General features: G+C 37.3%; 1 protein-coding gene across 2 annotated transcripts in view; it reads left to right on the plus strand.

Annotated features, from left to right (window-relative positions):
* NELL2 (neural EGFL like 2) overlaps positions 1-18739 on the plus strand; it is a 469663-nt gene that overhangs the window by 176304 nt on the left and 274620 nt on the right. For both annotated transcript variants that reach the window (XM_070789234.1, XM_019960750.2), the window contains 4 exons: positions 2503-2575; positions 2746-2828; positions 4306-4434; positions 6145-6247. In XM_070789234.1, coding sequence (XP_070645335.1) covers positions 2503-2575; positions 2746-2828; positions 4306-4434; positions 6145-6247 — 388 coding nt within the window. The remainder of the gene's footprint in view (positions 1-2502; positions 2576-2745; positions 2829-4305; positions 4435-6144; positions 6248-18739) is intronic.

Consider the following 18739-nt stretch of genomic DNA (forward strand, 5'->3'; position numbering starts at 1 on the left):
AATAGAGGTTTAAAACTTTTCAATATTCATTATTCATAATCTCCTTATACTTCTGAAAATGAGAAAGGAATACATATAATAATATATGCACAAATCTATCAAGGCTAGAAAGCAGTTATAATTGATATCTTTTTCTTGTTGTCTATTTAGAGATATACTCCGTAGAATTGCATCACAGGATCTAATGGACATCCCATTTAACTCTGTATTTTAAGGATGAGGAAATAAGGTCCAGAAAATTGCTTGACTACCAGCTCATAGCTCATTTTCCTCCAGTGATTCTGACACTACCTATCATGCAAAAGTTAATTTTTAGAAGGTGATAAGTGATGTGTTTAACTTATGGATTTCTAGTTAGAGAAGGTACAAGTAGCTTGAAAGTTGTGTTCTAAGAAAGATTTGTAAACCTTGAAAGGTGTTTTATTTACTTTATTAAAGAATATATATATATATATATATATATATATTTTTTTTTTTTTTGCTGACAACACAAGAGACTTTACTGAGAAGAGGTGCCCTAGCAGAGAGCATGAGCATAAGGGAATCCAGGAGAAGTGCTGTGCCACATGGCTCACAGTTTTGGGTTTTATGGTGAAGGGATTAGTTTCTTGGTTGTCTCTGGCCAATCATTCTGACTCAGGGTCTTTCCTGGTGGCACATGCGTTACTCAACCAAGGTGGATTCCAGTGAGGAGGTGGGACCTGTGGTGTCTCCTTTTGACCTTTCCTGACTTCTATGGTAGTCCAGTGTTAAGAACCCATCTTCCAGTGCAGGGGGCATAGGGTTCCATCCCTGGTCATGGAACTGAGATCCCATGCTCTGTAGGGCAACTAAGCCCGAGCACCCCAACTAGAGAGAAGCCCATATGAAGCAACCAAGACCTGAAGCAGCAAAGTAAATAAATAATTTTTTTAAATGTGTTTTTAAAACTTAATTAGACTGTTATCTGGTAACCAGGTGCTTTGACTATGTTATTTCATTGAACTTTAGTCTTGTTGCAGGGCCTTTTAAAAAAAATCTCTTTTACACATGCATAAACCTGTTCAGAGAGGTTAAGTAACTTGTCCAAAGTCAGTCATGGGGATTTGATCCTGTGTTTGCAAATCTTGAAAAATCAGTGCTCTTCCCACGTGGTGTGCTAGGTCACTCAGTCATGTCCGACTCTTTGCAACCCTCTGGACTGTGTGTGGCCCACCAGCCTCCTCTGTCCAAGGGATTCTCCAGGCAAGAATACTGGAGTCGGTTGCCATTTCCTTCTCCACTTTTTCCACATATAAAGGATAGCAAATTTGTGCTCCAGGTATCAAGTTTCTCTTCTGTTTAATCATGGCAGTCTTTCCCCTGGAGCCCAATGTGGCCTCAGAAACCTTCTCACACATCAGTTATGTGTACTTCTCTAGAGTTGGGCATTGCACCAACCATAGAACTGTACATGGAAGCCTTGCTTTCATTTTGATGCTTTCAGATGATAGGAGATTGTTATGTACAGGTTGCTTCTCTAATCCAAACCCCAAACAAACAACAGATACAGCAATTGCCATGCAGTATACTTAAATACTGACATTCTTTTTGTACCACGCTATTAATCTGATTAAATATGTAGAAGATATATAGGCCAGGATTTGACTGGTAAATCTTTGTAGGTACATCAAAATTGTCTTAATAACATATTGGTACTCTGGTCTTGGTCACCTCTGTCTTTAAACATTCTGTTTGCATTTTTCAAAGGGAGAAAGTGAAATATTAATTAAAATATATAAAGATGATGAAGGAAGAAAATGGAGGTCTCTACCTTTTGGCTATTGCTTTGAGTCTTGTGAACTGGAAGCTAATTATATCTTCATGAGGAAGGATGAATGTAAATTTCACATATAAACATGTGATGTGAACTTCTGTGTAAAATATGTCATTTCAAGTTGGCATTTTAAAAAATTTCATGCTAACCTTTCTGTATTCCCAAAGACTCATTACTCAGTCTTGCTGTAGCTGTTTAATAAATGTCTTATCCTTTTTAAATTGAAGAATTCACTTTAAAAGATCTAACTGAGAAATGAGAAATACTCAAATAAGCATTGTTCTTATGACTTAGTTGTTCTCTTTTCTTCTTGATGATTGTAGTTAACTTAAAATTGCTTTCAGTTTTACTGTTGCTGAAACCTGAAGTGATTTTCAGGTTGATTTTTAAAGGTCATTTTCAAGTATTTCTTCAGGCTAACTAAAAATAGCTTCCCCAAATAAATGACTATTGCCTCTTAATTATATCTTGACATTTAATCTTAAGGGTTTAAAAATATTATCAATAAGAAAGTACATGGGCAATCATCTATTTTGCCTGATGTTTTTCTTTCCCTTTGGTTTGAAGTCAAAGCCATGTATTCAAAATATTTTTTTCAGGGACTTGGGTGAGTCTATCCTATAATGTTTCCCTTCATGAACTTGACTATTGAACATAATTTGGGTAGATGAAAGTAATACATCTTTTTAAAAATTTTTCACACGCAGGGTATAATGCAAGATGTGCAATTACTTGTCATGCCCCAAGGATTTATTGCTCAGTGCCCAGATCTTAATCGCAGTAAGTCCATTAGTTCTCTCACTATGTAATGAAAAGTGTGCTTCTTGCTTAATTTTGTCCAAAATGTCAGTTTGCAATTGGAGTTCTCATGTATTAGTTGTCAGCATAGACTTAACCAGATTGAACTCCTTATAAATATAACTTGACTGATGCGGTGTTTGTGATTCTAGCCTGTCCAACATGCAATGACTTTCACGGACTCGTGCAGAAAATCATGGAACTGCAGGACATTTTAGCCAAAACATCAGCCAAGGTAAAAGCTCCTTAGAAATAGAGTGTGGGGGAGTGTAGCTCAGAAATCCTTGAGGTTTCCTACAGTTTCTTTTATAACCACAGTTGTTCACCTTTGAGATTTTTCTTATCCCCTACTGTGTACTTGAACTGAATCAAAATCCTTGCTCAAGGAAGGGGCTTATAAATATTCAAACCCAAGCCATCTGTATAACAAATGACTCAGTAAATCAAGAATGAGGCAGATTACTTGGTTTTTACACTGCTTACTACAATAGGATTTATTGTTTAATTTAGTTTTTATTATTATTTAGGTTTTTTTTTGCAAGGAAGGAGACAAGAGGATATTGTAAAGAATATGGACCCTAGAATTATGTCGGGGAAATGGTCACACAAAAGCTTTCTACCATTGTGTTACCATTGTAGGATCATTGGCTGTCTTAACCATGTGTCAAATTTACCTGTAGTTTCACCAGGCTGTTGTCATGTTGCATAGCAGATACCGATGACCTAAAAGTTATGTTGCATATGGATGATTTGTTTCTGACAAATGTAATGTCTAAAATTTATGTTTGCACTTGAGCAAACATAGCCATGAAATTAAACATTTTTAAAAATGGAAAATGTTTCTCTGTATTGTGTATGATGCGATTTTGACTTAGACTTCTTTTCTGTTTTATCATAAATCATACAGCATACTTTTCTCTGCTTCCCCCCACACACAAAGTGAAGTGAAAGTCACTCAGTTGTATTCAACTCTTTGCGACCCCATGGACTCTACAGTCCAGGGCAGAATACTGCAGTGGGCTCCCTTTCCCTTCTCCAGGGGATCTTCCCAACCCAGGGATTGAACCCAGGTCTCCCGCATTGCAGGAGGATTCTTTACCAGTTGAGCCACAAGGGAACCCCCACCCCTACCCCCCTGCCACACTCACAAAGGCAGGAGGCAAATTTACTACCAGAAGAGGAGAAAAATCCTTTCTTTTAAATTAAAGGCTTAAGTCATTTGCAACAGCATGGGTGAACCTAGAGATTATCATACTAAGCAGAGTAAATCAGAAAGAGAAAGACAAATACCATATGATTTCACTTATATGTGGAACCTAAAATATGACAGAAATGAACTTATGTATGAAACAGAAAAAGACTCACAGAAATTGAGAACAGACTTGTGGTTGCCAAGGCAGAGGTGGGTGAGGGAGGCATGGATTGGGAATTTGGGATTAGCAGATGCAAACTATTATATAATATACAGAATGGATAAACAATAAGGTCCTACTGTATGGCGCAGGGAACTATATTCAATATCTTGTCATAAACCATAATGGAAACAAATATGAAAAAACAAATTAAAGCCTTAAGTATATCTGTAATAGATGATGAGCATAGCCATCATTACTGCTATTCACCTAAAAAGCAGTCAGATGCCTGTTGGAGTGTTTTGCCTTTCTGTGTCGCTGGAATGCTGAACAATACAAACCTCTTCCTTTGTACTGCAGCTGTCTCGAGCCGAGCAGCGAATGAATAGACTGGACCAGTGCTACTGTGAGAGGACTTGCACCATGAAGGGAACCACCTACCGAGAATTCGAGTCATGGACAGACGGCTGCAAGAACTGCACATGCCTGGTATGGCTTCTGCCGGAGTTCAGACTAATAGAACTCAGATGCCCCTACTCTTTAAAAATGTATTAAACCAATGTCATCATGAAAATTTCAAGACCCATTTCTTCAAAACACAACACTGAAGTGCCAGCAAACCCAGTCAAATCTGAAGAACCGTGTATTGCATTATTAAAGACACTTCCTAGCTTATAAAGATTATTGTGTTTTAAGAATGCTATAAAGTTTTAAGTTTATTGTCCACATGTGAAGGTAATGATTTAAATTGGGTCAGTAAAAGGATTCCCAGAGGATTCTATCCTGTTATGCTTAACTTTACCAGGGATTTCCCCCTCATGTTTTTATTAACACATTTTGATAAAGCTAAATGAAATGCAGCAGGAAATACTGTGACCAGATTTGGCTGTATAAATAAATAATAAAGTTATTTAGCTTTAAAAATTTACCAATACAGTGGAGCATAAACTGTAGAGTTTAAATAAATATGATTTCTCTAATTGTTCACTAATTAGGTAGAATGGTTAGAAAGTTTAGTCACTCAGTCATGTCCGACTCTTTGCGACCCCATGGACTATAGCCTACCAGGCTCGTCCATCCATGGGACTTTCCAGGCAAGAGTACTGGAGTGCATTGCCATCCTTCTCCAGAGGATCTTCCTGACCCAGGGATCAAACCTGGGTCTCCCGCATTGTAGGCAGACGCTTTACCGTCTGAGCCACCAGGGAAGTCCCAAGGTAGAAGGTAGAATGGTTGGTGTATTATTATTTCAAACATATAAGTTTATTTTCAAAGAAAAGTTCAAAATGAGTTTGGTTTTGAACTTTAAACTCCACCTGAATTATTTGTGAAAACTGGTTGGCTATAAAGAAGTCAGAAGTCAACATTTTTTCCCAAGTTCATCTAGTTTACTCGAACGTGGAACATCATGATGTTAAGACGGTCAAAGTTAATGGTGAAATAACGGTCCATGTGCGTGTGTGTGCAGGCTTTGTCCGATTTCTATTTAGAAACATATTCCTACCAAAATTACATTTCACAAATACAATAAAACCTTTTCAACTTGTTAAATGGGTGACCCAAATCAAATTGAGTAGTAATGTGGTGAAGTCATAGTTTTTTGAAAAGACTAGAAAAGCAACTAAACTACCTGGGAGTTCTGGGTGACCTTCAGGAATCAAATTCACTGAGGTACCCTTTAGGTTGGTACCTCTTATGATAATTGTCAGCGTCCATTCATGGTGGTGGTCTGTTTGAGCTCAAATATCCCTGGGGGGATTTTTGCATCCTGAAACTGGGTCTCCAGCATGGCAGCTGCTATTCCAGAAATTTTGTTTGTTGATGCTAATTTTGTGAGTCATCTGGGGAGACATAAGTACCCCAGGCTGGCTCTCAGCCTGCTGTTTCCCTGCCAGTGGTACCCTTCCTTCCACCCCTGTCCTCACTCACTTCACAATAGGAGGTGAGACCTCTAGCTTAGTTGCTGAGCAGAAGATGGGGTCAACCACCACCTGTGTTATGACCCAACTTGTGTTACTGTGGGTCTCTGTATATGGATTTTACTGTAATTTTACTGTTAAATTATGGTTTTACCAAAGAGAATAGTGATATTTATGACATTTTACGTGAAGAATTTGAAATTTAAGAAACAACTTAAAAATACTTGAAAACTACCAAACTACAACTTGGAAATTCTTTAAAATACTGTTTTCTTCTCAGAATGGAACCATCCAGTGTGAAACTCTGATTTGCCCAAATCCTGACTGCCCCCTCAAGTCGGCTCCCGCATACGTGGATGGCAAGTGCTGTAAGGAATGCAAATGTGAGCATAACTTTTATGGTGAATATTTTCTTGGCAAAACTAAAGTTTGTATTAATAAATATCCACCCATCATTGGTTTAATCTGGGTAAGCTAAATAGCTTTGAGAAATGATGAAAATAGGAAGAATCCCTTCTTTATTTTGGTTGGGCAGTTCTTTTCCACTTAAAAATATTGTATTCTAGCAAGAAAATTTTTCTTTGAGGAATCTATTCTGTTTAGTGACATTAGTAGCAAAAATATGTAGTCAACTTTGTAGAAGATATTTCTCTAATTAACAGTGCTTGATACAAATACCTCCCAACTAGGTTAAGAATAGTCCACACTCAGCCAAGATAACCAAGAAAATCCGTGATACAAATGACCTTTACAAAACTCGCTGTATGTCCAAATCACAGAAGTGCACAGTAGTATAGAATAGTCCAGTGGGGACGGCCATGGCCTTGATCCATAAAAAGGTGCTCATGCCACTGAATAAAGAAGCTGTCTGACTTTCAGCGTCTGTTGTATACAGTTCGCTTCTGATGTCTGAAAATGCTCTTTGAATCCATAGCTATCATTAAATGGGTTCTATACAATTTACTTAGTAAGAGAAAACATTGCATCTATATTACTTATACTTTAACAGTTGCCTCAAGTCCTTTTTAAAAGTAACATTTAAAACTTAGCCTTTTTAAAAAAGCCAAGAAATAGTATCATGTGAAACCTGGGTTGTCATAAAATTTGTAGAATATATAAGGGTATGTAGAGTTAGTGTTAGTCAGTCGGTTGTGTCTGACTCTCTGTGACCCTATGGACTGTAGCCTGCCAGACTCCTCTGTCTGTGAAATTCTCCAGCCAATAATACTGGAGTGGGTTGCCATTCCCTTCTCCCTGGGATCTTCCCAACCTAGGAATCGAACCTGGGTCTCCTACATTGCAGGTGGATTCTTTAGTATCTGAGCCATCAGGGAAGCTCAGATAAGGCTACGTAAGTGCCATCTAATCTTGCACATGTGTGTACACCCAAGATAGAAAGAGAGGAAGAGTAAGGAGCTCCTTTTTTAGGGTTCTTTATGCTTACCTTGCTCTGCTGATGTTGCGATACCTTACTCTTCCCTACATAGGGTGCTCCTTCTGGTGAGAGTGACAAGTTATTACAGAAAATTCAGGAAGTCACTTTGTAGTTTACTGATTTAATTCCCCCAGGAGCTTATTTATATTTAATTTTGTTAGACTTTACTTTGAACCAATCCATTTCACGAGAGTGTATTAACCTAGTCACCCAGTGTATTAACCTAGTGTATGAACCAGGAAGGGTTATATATATGTCACTAGCTAATTTCCCTGGTGAGGGGTAATCTGAGTTCTTCCTTGAAGTTGTATTAATAATGAAAAGCTTGTACCAACATTCTGTGGTTTTCTTTGTAGATGCGTGGAGGTAGAAAGAAGAAAGGTCCTCTATAGGACTTTATATTGGTTACGTGACAGTAGCGGGAGTCAGTTTTTGCTTTTCTTTCTTTCATCTTTTCCACTGATACTTCTATATTTTTACCTATGAGTATGATAGCTTTGCATTAAGTGATATTGATTTTATTAGAAACAGGCTGATTGAAATAATGAACCATCATGATAGATGAATTAGTCAGAAGTTGTAAATTTTAGTTGTGGTTTTACCATTTGTCTCTGTTACCAACAGTAAGCTGCCTATTAAATCAGACTATGCTTGAAATCTTCTTCACAATAATGTAGTTAGACTTAATTAAATGGTAAAATATTTTAAAATTCATTAATGCAAAGTGCTTCTGGCAGACTTTGGTGTTAATGATTGGAAATCAGTTGTATTTCCTACATAAAAGTGAAAGCTGCACCTGAGTGACCAGTGAAAGGACCACAGCATCACTGGAATTTGAGTCTTTCATTTCATACTGCTGAAAAATAATGAGGATTAAGTGACTGTCTTTTTGGTCACATTCAGTGATATGAGTGCCATGGAATATAGAGAATTTGTGTCCCAATATTGAGCTGGCATGCTATTTTTAGTAAATACCCGTAGAGTTTTTTCATAAGAGAAATAAGTATTTAGGTCATATGGTAAATATTAGAGATAATTTGGGATTGTGTCTCCGCATGCACAAATTTTTTCATTTAAAAAATAGAAATACATAACTTCCTATTGAGTAAATTTATACATGATATAATTTATCCTTTAAAAAAGTGTACAATCCAGTATATTTTAGTATGTCTATAAGGTTGTTCAACCATCACCACTACCTAATTCCAGAACATTTTCATTGTGCCAGGAAGATACCCTCTAACCATTAAGAATGATTCTGTACTTCACTCTTCTGCCACTCCCTGGCAACCACTCATCTACTTTCTGTGCTTATTCGGGGCATTTCATATGAATGGGATTAAGCAATATGCACATGCATAAATTTAAAAACAGTCACTAAAACATTTCAGGAAATGTTCTCTTGAAAAGTTTTGCAAAAAATATTTTATAAAGGATAAATAATATTCAAAATAAATTTAATAATAATTAGCTGACTTGTTTACATAGTTCAGGTCTTCATGTGCTAAAAGTAGGAGAAGCCAATGGTTAGACGGATCTACAATGTTCTGTATGTGTGTGTTTTACTGTTATGTACGAGGGGAACAGTATCATTTTCCTATACTAATTTTCCCAGTAGAATCAGTGTTATAATTTATGAGAACTTAATTTCAGTGGAATACGAATTCTATGTTTTACTTTTTAAAACACAACCATAGCCTTCCTCTTCCACAGTGCCCTCATTCAGTCTTCAAAACTCTTTGCTCAATAGCCTCTTTTAGTTCAGTTCAGTTCAGTTGCTTAGTCGTGTCCGACTCTTTGTGACACCATGAATCGCAGCACACCAGGCCTCCCTGTTCATCACCAACTCCCGGAGTTCACCAAAACTCATGTCCATCAAGTTGGTGATGCCATCCAGCCATCTTATCCTCTGTCATCCCCTTCTCCTCCTGTCCCCAACCCCTCCCAGCATCAGAGTCTTTTCCAATGAGTCAACTCTTCGCCAAAGTACTGGAGTTTCAGCTTCAGCATCACTCCTTCCAATGAACACCCAGGGCTGATCTCCTTTAGGATGGACTGGTTGGATATCCTCACAGTCCAAGGGACTCTCAAGAGTCTTCTCCAACACCACAGTTCAAAAGCATCAATTCTTCGGCGCTCACCTTTCTTCACAGTCCAACTGTCACATCCATACCTGACCACTGGAAAAACCATAGCCTTGACTAGACGGACCTTTGTTTTCAAAGTAATGTCTCTGCTTTTGAATATGCTATCTAGGTTGGTCATAACTTTCTTTCCAAGAAGTAAGCGTCTTTTCATTTCATGGCTGCAGTCACCATCTGCAGTGATTTTGGAGCCCCCCAACATTAAGTCTGACACTGTTTCCCCATCTATTTCCCATGAAGTGATGGGACCAGATGCCATGATCTTAGTTTTCTGAATGTTGAGCTTTAAGCCAACTTTTTCACTCTCCTCTTTTACTTTCATCAAGAGGCTTTTGAGTTCCTCTTCACTTTCTGCCATAAGAGTGGTGTCATCTGCATATCTGAGGTTATTGATATTTCTCCTGGCAATCTTGATTCTAGCTTGTGCTTCTTCAAGCCCAGCATTTCTCATGATGTACTCTGCATATAAGTTAAATAAGCAGGGTGACAATATACAACCTTGACGTACTCCTTTTCCTGTTTGGAACCAGTCTGTTGTTCCATGTCCAGTTCTAACTGTTGCTTCCTGACCTGCACACAGGTTTCTCAAGAGGCAGGTCAGGTGGTCTGGTGTTCCCATCTCTTTCAGAATTTTTCACAGTTTATTGTGATCCACACAGTCAAAGGCTTTGGCATAGTCAATAATAGCCTCTTTAATGACATAAAATTAACAAAATATATTCTGTAGTGAGAACAGTTTAAAGAGGTTAATCATTTATTGTTTCTAAAGCCTTTGGAAGGTAAAAACATGTAACCTAACACTGAATGTTGTCTGGCAAGACTGAAACGAACAACACCAGTACATGTGGCCAGTCATTTTTGGTGTTCTTTATTTAATGCTTTCAGCCTTGCTTCACCAACGTTGTTTGTGCAACACTGGGCAGCCCTGTTTTGTAGCCTGCTCTGTATGTTTCCTCTGTAACTTCAGCTCTAGCCTTTTATCCAAATATAAATACTGTTGAACGGTAGGAAGGTTGTTATTTTGGGAGAGAAGTCAGAGAGAACCAAACCTGTCACGGATCCTTATTTGAATCTACGTAAGCAAAGTGTTGGAAGGAGGGGCTTAACTTTTGTGCCCTTATAATTGAGCTACCATGGTGGAGTTAGGATGAAACCCAAAGGCGGGGCTGCACCAATGCCAAGCCGTTAATGTGTTAATAATCACAAGTATAACAAAGCCCTAGCTCTTCCTCACGTTGGAAGGCATGTACTTTGCTCCCCATTTGATCTTTATAACAACTGTATAAAGTAGGCATTGTCTCCATCTTCCTAATTAGAGGGATTACATGACTTGTCCAAGAACACACTTCTAGTTAGATGTTCCAGAGAAATTCTATCTGAAAGTGCTGCGCTTTGCCAGCCTACCTCCCTCGTTAAAAGCATCTGCTCTAATTAATCTCAGTGATCTACCTTCATCAATTGGTAGCTTACCATACAAAGGCCATTAGAGTCCTGGCTAAGTCTAGGTGAAGTTACAATGTAAACAGAGTTTGCCTTTGTCCATTTATCTTCTCCCATTTCAGCCACCACCACTATACTGTTTATTCCAGTCACAGGCTCTCAACTAGTCAATAGTAAGATGGACACAAATTCAAGGCAGCCCCAGAAAATGTAACTGTACATTTGTTCAGTAAATGTAGCTGTTTATATTGATAAGCATTTTGGGTGACATTAAATCTGAAATAGGATGAAGTCAAACTAATTAAAGTACATAACATCTCAACCCATTTAAAAATTATCAGAAAATAATCCATTATAATTCTATGAAATAGAAAGCTACTAAAATCATTGAACTTTGAAAAAAATTTAAACTATTCTGTGCATTCATTTTATTTTATTTCAGTGAACTGTAGATTCAAGTTTGAACAGAGTACTGCTTCACAGCAAGGTGATTCATGAATACAGAGAACCAGAAGCAAATGAGAACTAACATTGTAATGTCTTTTACAGAAAAGGCTATGTTTTAATAAACTACAACAGGGAAGGCAGATTTCCTCTCCATTTCTAGAAAGGCAACAAATACAGGAAATGTGAATGTGACCATCAAAATTGTTTGGTGCTCGCTTGTAGCCATAGTTATTTTAATTGATGTTTTCTCAGAGGACATATTTATATGAATAAATTATAATAATTATTTCGGTTGATTAAAATCAGAGTTTGAATACATAATCAGTTCAGTTCAGTCACTCAATCATGTCCAACTGTTTATGACCACATGGACTGCAGCACACCAGGCCTCCCTGTCCATCACCAACCCCCGGAGCTTACTAAAACTCATGTCCATCGAGTCGGTGATGCCATCCAACCATCTCATCCTCTGTTGTCCCCCTCTCCTCCCAGCTTCAATCTTTCCCAGCATCAGGGTCTTTTCCAATGAGCCAGTTCTTTACATCAGGTGGCCCAAGTATTTTAGCTTCCGCTTCAGCATCAGTCCTTCATGAATATTCAGGACCAATTTCCTTTAGGATGGACTGGTTGGATCTCCTTGCAGTCCAAGGGACTCTCAAGAGTCTTCACCAACACCACAGTTCAAAAGCATCAATTCTTTGGTGCTCAGCTTTCTCTATAGTCCAACTATCACATCCATACATGAGTACTGGAAAAACCATCACTTTGACTAGACTGACCTTTGTTGATAAAGTAATATCTCTGCTTTTTAATATGCTGTCTACGTAGGTCATAGCTTTTTTTTCAAGGAGCAATCGTCTTTTAATTTCATGGTTGCAGTCACCATCTGCAGTGATTTTGGAGCCCAAGAAAATAAAATCCATTACTGTTTCCATGGTTACCTCATCTATTTTCCATGAAGTGATGGGACTGGATGCCATGTTCTTAGTTTTTTGAATGTTAGAAGCCAACTTTTTCACTCTCCTCTTTCAGTTTCATCAAGAGGCTCTTCTTCACTTTCTGCCATAAGCGTGGTGTCATCTGCATATCTGAGGTTATTGATATTTCTCCTGGCAATCTTGATTCCAACTTGTGCTTCATCCAACCTGGCATTTCTCATGATGTACTCTGCATATGAGTTAAATAAGCAGGGTGCCAATATACAGCCTTGACGTGCTCCTTTCCCAATTTGGAACCGGTCTTTTTTTCTATGTCCCTAATTGTTGCTTCTTGACCTGCATACAGATTTCTCAGGAGGCAGATCAGATGGTCTGGTGTTTCTATCTCTTGAAGAATTTTCCACAGTTTATTGTGATCCATACAGTGTTCTGTGTTGATTAGACATTGTACAGTTTTAAACTTAAAACACTGTCAGCTTAGGTAAAATGGACTTACCATTCCTTTTGAGTGGTTAAGCATGTGGGTTATAGAGTTAGATTTTCTGGGTTTGAGTTCTGGCTCCACTGCTTATTAGCTTATTAGCTGTGCAGCTTTGGCCAAGTTACTTTACCTCTCCCAGTCTCAGTTTCCTCATGTTATATCTCAAGGTTGATGTAAGGACTGAATGAATTGTAAAGTGCTTAGAACAATGTTAGCTATTATTCCTGTTTTTATGAAAAGAATCATTTATTTTTTTTAATTTATATTTTTATTCAATCTAGTGAAACTATCTCATTTGGTTATAGATCTTAAAACTGCACAGGACCTAGAGATCTTCAGAGCTGCACTTTGCTTTTGTTGAGGTAAATAGGGACAGTGTAAAACACGAACAATGAAGCTAGGGAGGTTAAATGACTGTTCTGAGATCAATTATTTTGTAACGTAAGGTTATATTTTTTCCCCCAAGTTCTGTGCTAACACACATTACTACTATCTTCAAGACCATTCCTCCCTCAGTATTTTGGGTGGATCTTGATCAGGGTTGACACTTGGAACCAATGCATTATGTATTTTTTGGTGTTTGGCATTCATTTAAACTCACATTTGCAAGATTCTTCCATATTTTTTTGCATGTAGATGTTGATTTTTCATGTTTCTTGTTGTGTATGTCCCATTTGTGTTAATATATCACAGGCCAATCTGTTATTGAAGAGTGAGTCAGGTGGTTTCCAGTTTTTGACTCTATAAATGTAAATGTGATGTACATGTTTTTGGTGTCGTGCGTGCCTGTTGGATATTTACCTTAGAGTTGTTTGTGCACATAGTAAAGCTGTTTCATTCTGCAACAAAACTGTTTAACCCTTCAGCAAAATTGTTTTGCCAAACAGTTTCCCTAAGTGACCTTTCCAGTTTGCCCTTCCATTAACAATGTATAAACATTCCATTTGCTCCACAATCTCATCCACACTTGACATTCTTGGTCTTTTTAATTTTAAGCATTCAGTTCAGTTCAGTTCAGTCACTCAGTTGTGTCTGACTCTTTGCGACCCCATGAATCGCAGCATGCCAGGCCTCCCTGTCCATCACCAACTCCTGGAGTTCACTCAGACTCACGTCCATTGAGTCAGTGATGCCATCCAGCCATCTCGTCCTCTGTCATCCCCTTCTCCTCCTGCCCCCAATCCCTCCCAGCATCAGAGTCTTTTCCAATGAGTCAACTCTTCGCATGAGGTGGCCAAAGTACTGGAGTTTCAGCTTTAGCATCATTCCTTCCAAAGAACACCTAGGACTGATCTCCTTCAGAATGGACTGATTGGATCTCCTTGCAGCATTAGGACATATTATATTGATACATCATGTTGTACTGTACTTCAAATTTGCATTTCCCTGACAACTAGTGAAGATGAGCAATTTTTCATATATTTATGGACCAATTTCCTTAATTTTAAATAATAGAAAATAAGAGTAGATTTTTAAATACAAATAAGTACAAACATTTCCCCGAAGATCATTTTTCTTTTTCTTTTTTTTGGCAGGAGATGTTAGCTTGGGTGGTTTGATTCTTTTATTTTCACATTAGTATGCAAATATGGATGATCTAGCTCTCTCACTTAAAAAGAGTAGCAAAGTAGGGATTAAATGACTATCACTCAAGTAATTTGGGTTTTTTAAAAAAAAGTAATGACAGGAATGAAACTGACTCAGAGACTTTTAAACATGTGAATACAAAAAGGAAGGGAAAAAAAGCAATGGTATATAATTCACCAAGAATCTCTTTGTTCTTAAAAAAAAAAAGCCTAATTTATATCGGTGACATTAAAAAAGAAAATAATTTTGGAGAAACATAACCAATAAGCTTAGCTGTGTCTAAAGTAATTCTGGAAGCATGGGAAATATGCAGTATGCATTGGGGGGTCTCATGCATGAACACAATTATAAATTAGTTGGCTTTATATTTCTCCACAAGGGGCTATGTGACCAGAATGCTAATGCTGACTTGGGGGATCTATGCAGTAACGAAAAAGGTAGAAATAATAATCAAGAGGAAGATGTGTTGTTTTACATATCCCATGCAATATTTTTGGATAGTTTCCTGAATGTCTGTAGTTATTAAGGAATAGTATGTCAGCAAACAGTTGAAAGAGCTTAGTGCTAATGATGTTGCTATAAATCATGTGCATGGCCTTGGTTTGAATTGTCTTTTCTCATCAAAATTACCTTAATTTAGTATTTAAAATAATATTGAATACATCATAGAATTAATACCCTTTCTTAATTATATAGGTATGTGTGAAAAATGGGCAAAAAAATAGTTCACTTGTGTAATACTTAGTTAAGGTCATTGAGCTTGTGATAGGGAATACTTTCACTAAAGACAAATAGCTAAGTTTTATTAAAGAGAGATCTCATCTCTCTTTAATAAAGATAATCCTGTAGGCTTCCTGAACACCATCATTAATTTTGTGCTAATATTTTTTCATAAACTCTTCAAACAGGCATTTGGTATCCTGCTATCTTTTAGGCATTTTAAACACTGATAAATTTCACATCAGTGGAAAAAATACTGGACTGGAATATATTAGTAAGCAAGAATAATTAACAATATAGCCTTCAGATTAATGACTTATGAGACACCACATGATACATTTTAATGATCTTTAGAAAAAATGAAAAATCTATTGTTAAGTAGTTAGCCAGCGGAGCTGACATGCCAGGGAAATACAGGGCAGAATTACAGGATGATGGCAATGTCATAGCAATTTGCTGGTGTGTTCTCTACTTCACAGTCCTGAGATGTGTGACTCATTCTCTCTTCCTAATCCTACTATAACACTTTTAATATCTTAACTAAAATAATAATTCATACATTAATATTCAATCCATCTAAAAAGATATAACATAAAAAGTAAAAATCCCCCTTTCCCCCCCACCGCTGAGCTTGTAGTCCTTGTGTGTCCATCAGAGGATTTCAATGAGTCCACTCATATGCACATGTAGGCTTTTCATGCACAGTAAGTGATGTCATACAGCTTTCTGTGCTTTGATCTTGGATATGTTTCCTTATCAACAAATGTTTAAAAATGGCTGCATGGTACTCCGCTGTACAATGTATCATAATGAGCCTTCCCCCTCAAAGTCTATCTTGATTGTCTCCAATCTGTTTTTGCTGTTTTTCTTATGAAAATCAATACTGTGGGATGTCACGCATGTATAATCTTGGGGTGCTTTTTTGCCCCTTTATCTATATGGTAAATTGCTGAGTGTGGCATTGCTGGGTCAGAGACTGTGGCACTTTTGAATATTGCCAGCTCTTGTGCTACAATTATTTTCTTGCTCTAAGTTACAAAAAGCTGGTGCAGCCTGTTCTTCCCTCTAGTAAGGAGCACTTGGTGGCAGCGCTGAGGGAAACCTGAAAACACCACTTTTCTCTCAGTGTCATGAGTTCTTTGAAAAGAGCATCGGGGACATTCTTCTTTTTCCCAAGCAACCTTGACAAGGTAATATCAATTCATGGGAGAGTCCTCCATGAAAGATAGTCTATAAAAGCCTGAACTTTATTGTTTTACCACAAACAACATTGTCTGGTGAGCTGATAAAATTAATTGCCATTCTACATCTTTGGTAAATTCTGTAGATAGCATGAGGATATATTGAATTTATTTATTTTTCCTGAAATGAAAGTGGTCTTCCAGAAGACATAACACAGGTACAGCCCTCTGATTTTGAGGCATTATACTGGGCCTATTTAATCATGTTCTATTTTAAAATAATAGAGAATACTCAGCCTCTAGTTCTTCACTCTGAATTGTAATTTCTCTTCATTATTAAGGTTCTTGAATAAATGTATTTTGTGGGTTTTATTATTTTTCATGCCCCATTACATTTTCTCAAAAGAATGTCTCTGCCCATCTAATGACATTGCTTAAATGGCCTAAAACTCTTCAGAAGAAAGCTTTATGCAAATTTGTCTATAATAATAATTAAATCAAACTGTCTAGCACAGCTCTAAGAGAATAAAAATGGGACTCTTTAGGTGATTGGAAAGCTCGTCCTTCTTAGTAGTATAAGGCTTTGAAACAAGCGAGAGGATTTCAGATTTATGCCAAAGCAAAAGATCCATAATCTGGATATCATTCATATGAGACACAATTTAAGAGAGAAGACAAAACACTTATCTTAGGCAGAAAATGCAGCTTCTTATCTGCTGCGTTGGTAGGTAATTGTTTTAAAAATGAGCTTATTTTCTTCTGAGAAGAGATCAAACAAAACAGCATTTTGAAATCAGAATAGGGAAAAATAAGGTATATGCAATTTAAAGCATCTTACCAGTTGATTTAAGCAGTTATGTTGAATGTAGTAAGTCAGGAAGACCAGCTGCATAATAGAGGTAAGTGGACATCAGAGTGCCCATTGGAGAACAAAGCCACAATTCCCACCAACCCCAAGAGGAAGGACAAAGCAGCAGCTCAGCTGCCTCAGCCTCTCCAGTGGATGCTTTGAATACTGTGTGTGGCCTGTGCTCCCTGGCACATATTTACAGACTGTGTAAAATTAGTATCGATTAAAAATTAGATTTAGAGAACACAATGATATTAGAGTTCCGTGTGAGGAAGGGTCAGTAAGGAATTCTCTTTTTCAGTTTAGAGACGCTTGTAATAAAGTACGATTCAGGCACATTTCTTTTTGTACAAGTGCTGGCCCTTAATTCAAAACTATTTCACTATTAAAAATACATATGAAATCATATAAAATTGCTTTAAAAGTTGTTACTGGAGTTGGTGGTGGTAAGAATAGAGCTGCATTCAACTCAGGAAATGATAAACTTGTAAAATCTCTCTTCTTTGGAATGGTTGCTATAAACCCATGGCCTGCTACTAGAATATTCTATCCACATTATATTCTAGAACCTTTGCCTAGATTTTGCTTCTAAATCGCAACAGCTGCTATTTACACTCTCTTCACCGCAGTTGCTGGAATGTTACCTTTATTGAGGAAATGGATATATGGTCTCTGGAGTTGGAGCAACACCAGGTTTTTAGGATTTGATGTTCAGATCTTGGCCTTATTGTTTGTTTTATAATTTAGTTACATTGTTGGTATAAAAACATTTCTGGGCTGGCTGACTTCAGCGTGGTGCTCAATTATAAATATTATTTCAAATTGTAAAGGCATGTCTCACAAACACTTATGCAACAAACTCAGCAACTTAGGAAAGAGAATTTTATGTCTCCACAGCATAACAGATCATATACAGATATAATATTTATGATTTTAACTGTTGTCAAGTGACCCCAATGATCCATGGTACATACATTTGTAATTTTGCTGAGATCTGAATTTCCATTCATCAAGCTGTGAGGGCTATATGCAGGAACGCATCACTTAGCTCAGTGCTTCTCAAATTTTAATGGGAATATGAATCACCTAGGGATCTTGTTAAAATGAAAATTATGATTCAGTTGTTCTGGAGTGCAGCCTGAGAGTTTGCATTTTCAGCCAGTTCGTGGGTGATGCTGTTTTGGGGAACACTCTTTGATTAGCAAAGATTTAGTTAGTGGTTGTGCTTTCCTGGTTGTTTAGACTCTCAGTGGAGCTTCATTTTTCTGTCTTGGAAAACAAGTATGTAGTAAGGTCTCTGAATATATGTTTTAGGATTTATTTTTTAAGCTGACATTTATTATTTTCCGAGCATGAAAATTTAACATAAATCATCCTGCTGTCTCTCATAATGCTTTCCCATTTACAGACGAGGAAAGGAAAGGTCAGAGAGGTTACTTCACTTGCTGAAGACAATATAGCCAGTAAAGTGGCAGCACTACAATTGAGCACGTGCAGTGTTTCTCCTGTATTGCTTCATGTGTGTGTGACATGTTTCATTAATGGAAGTAGAAAATCAGTATGAATAGAGAAGTAAGAAAAACTTAGGGTGTTCCAGAGACAGCAGTTATGTGTTAAAATGATATGTAAATACTTAGGAGATAGAATATAAC

The sequence above is a fragment of the Bos indicus genome, chromosome 5 (assembly GCF_029378745.1).
Source record: "Bos indicus isolate NIAB-ARS_2022 breed Sahiwal x Tharparkar chromosome 5, NIAB-ARS_B.indTharparkar_mat_pri_1.0, whole genome shotgun sequence".
Lineage (NCBI taxonomy): Eukaryota > Metazoa > Chordata > Mammalia > Artiodactyla > Bovidae > Bos > Bos indicus.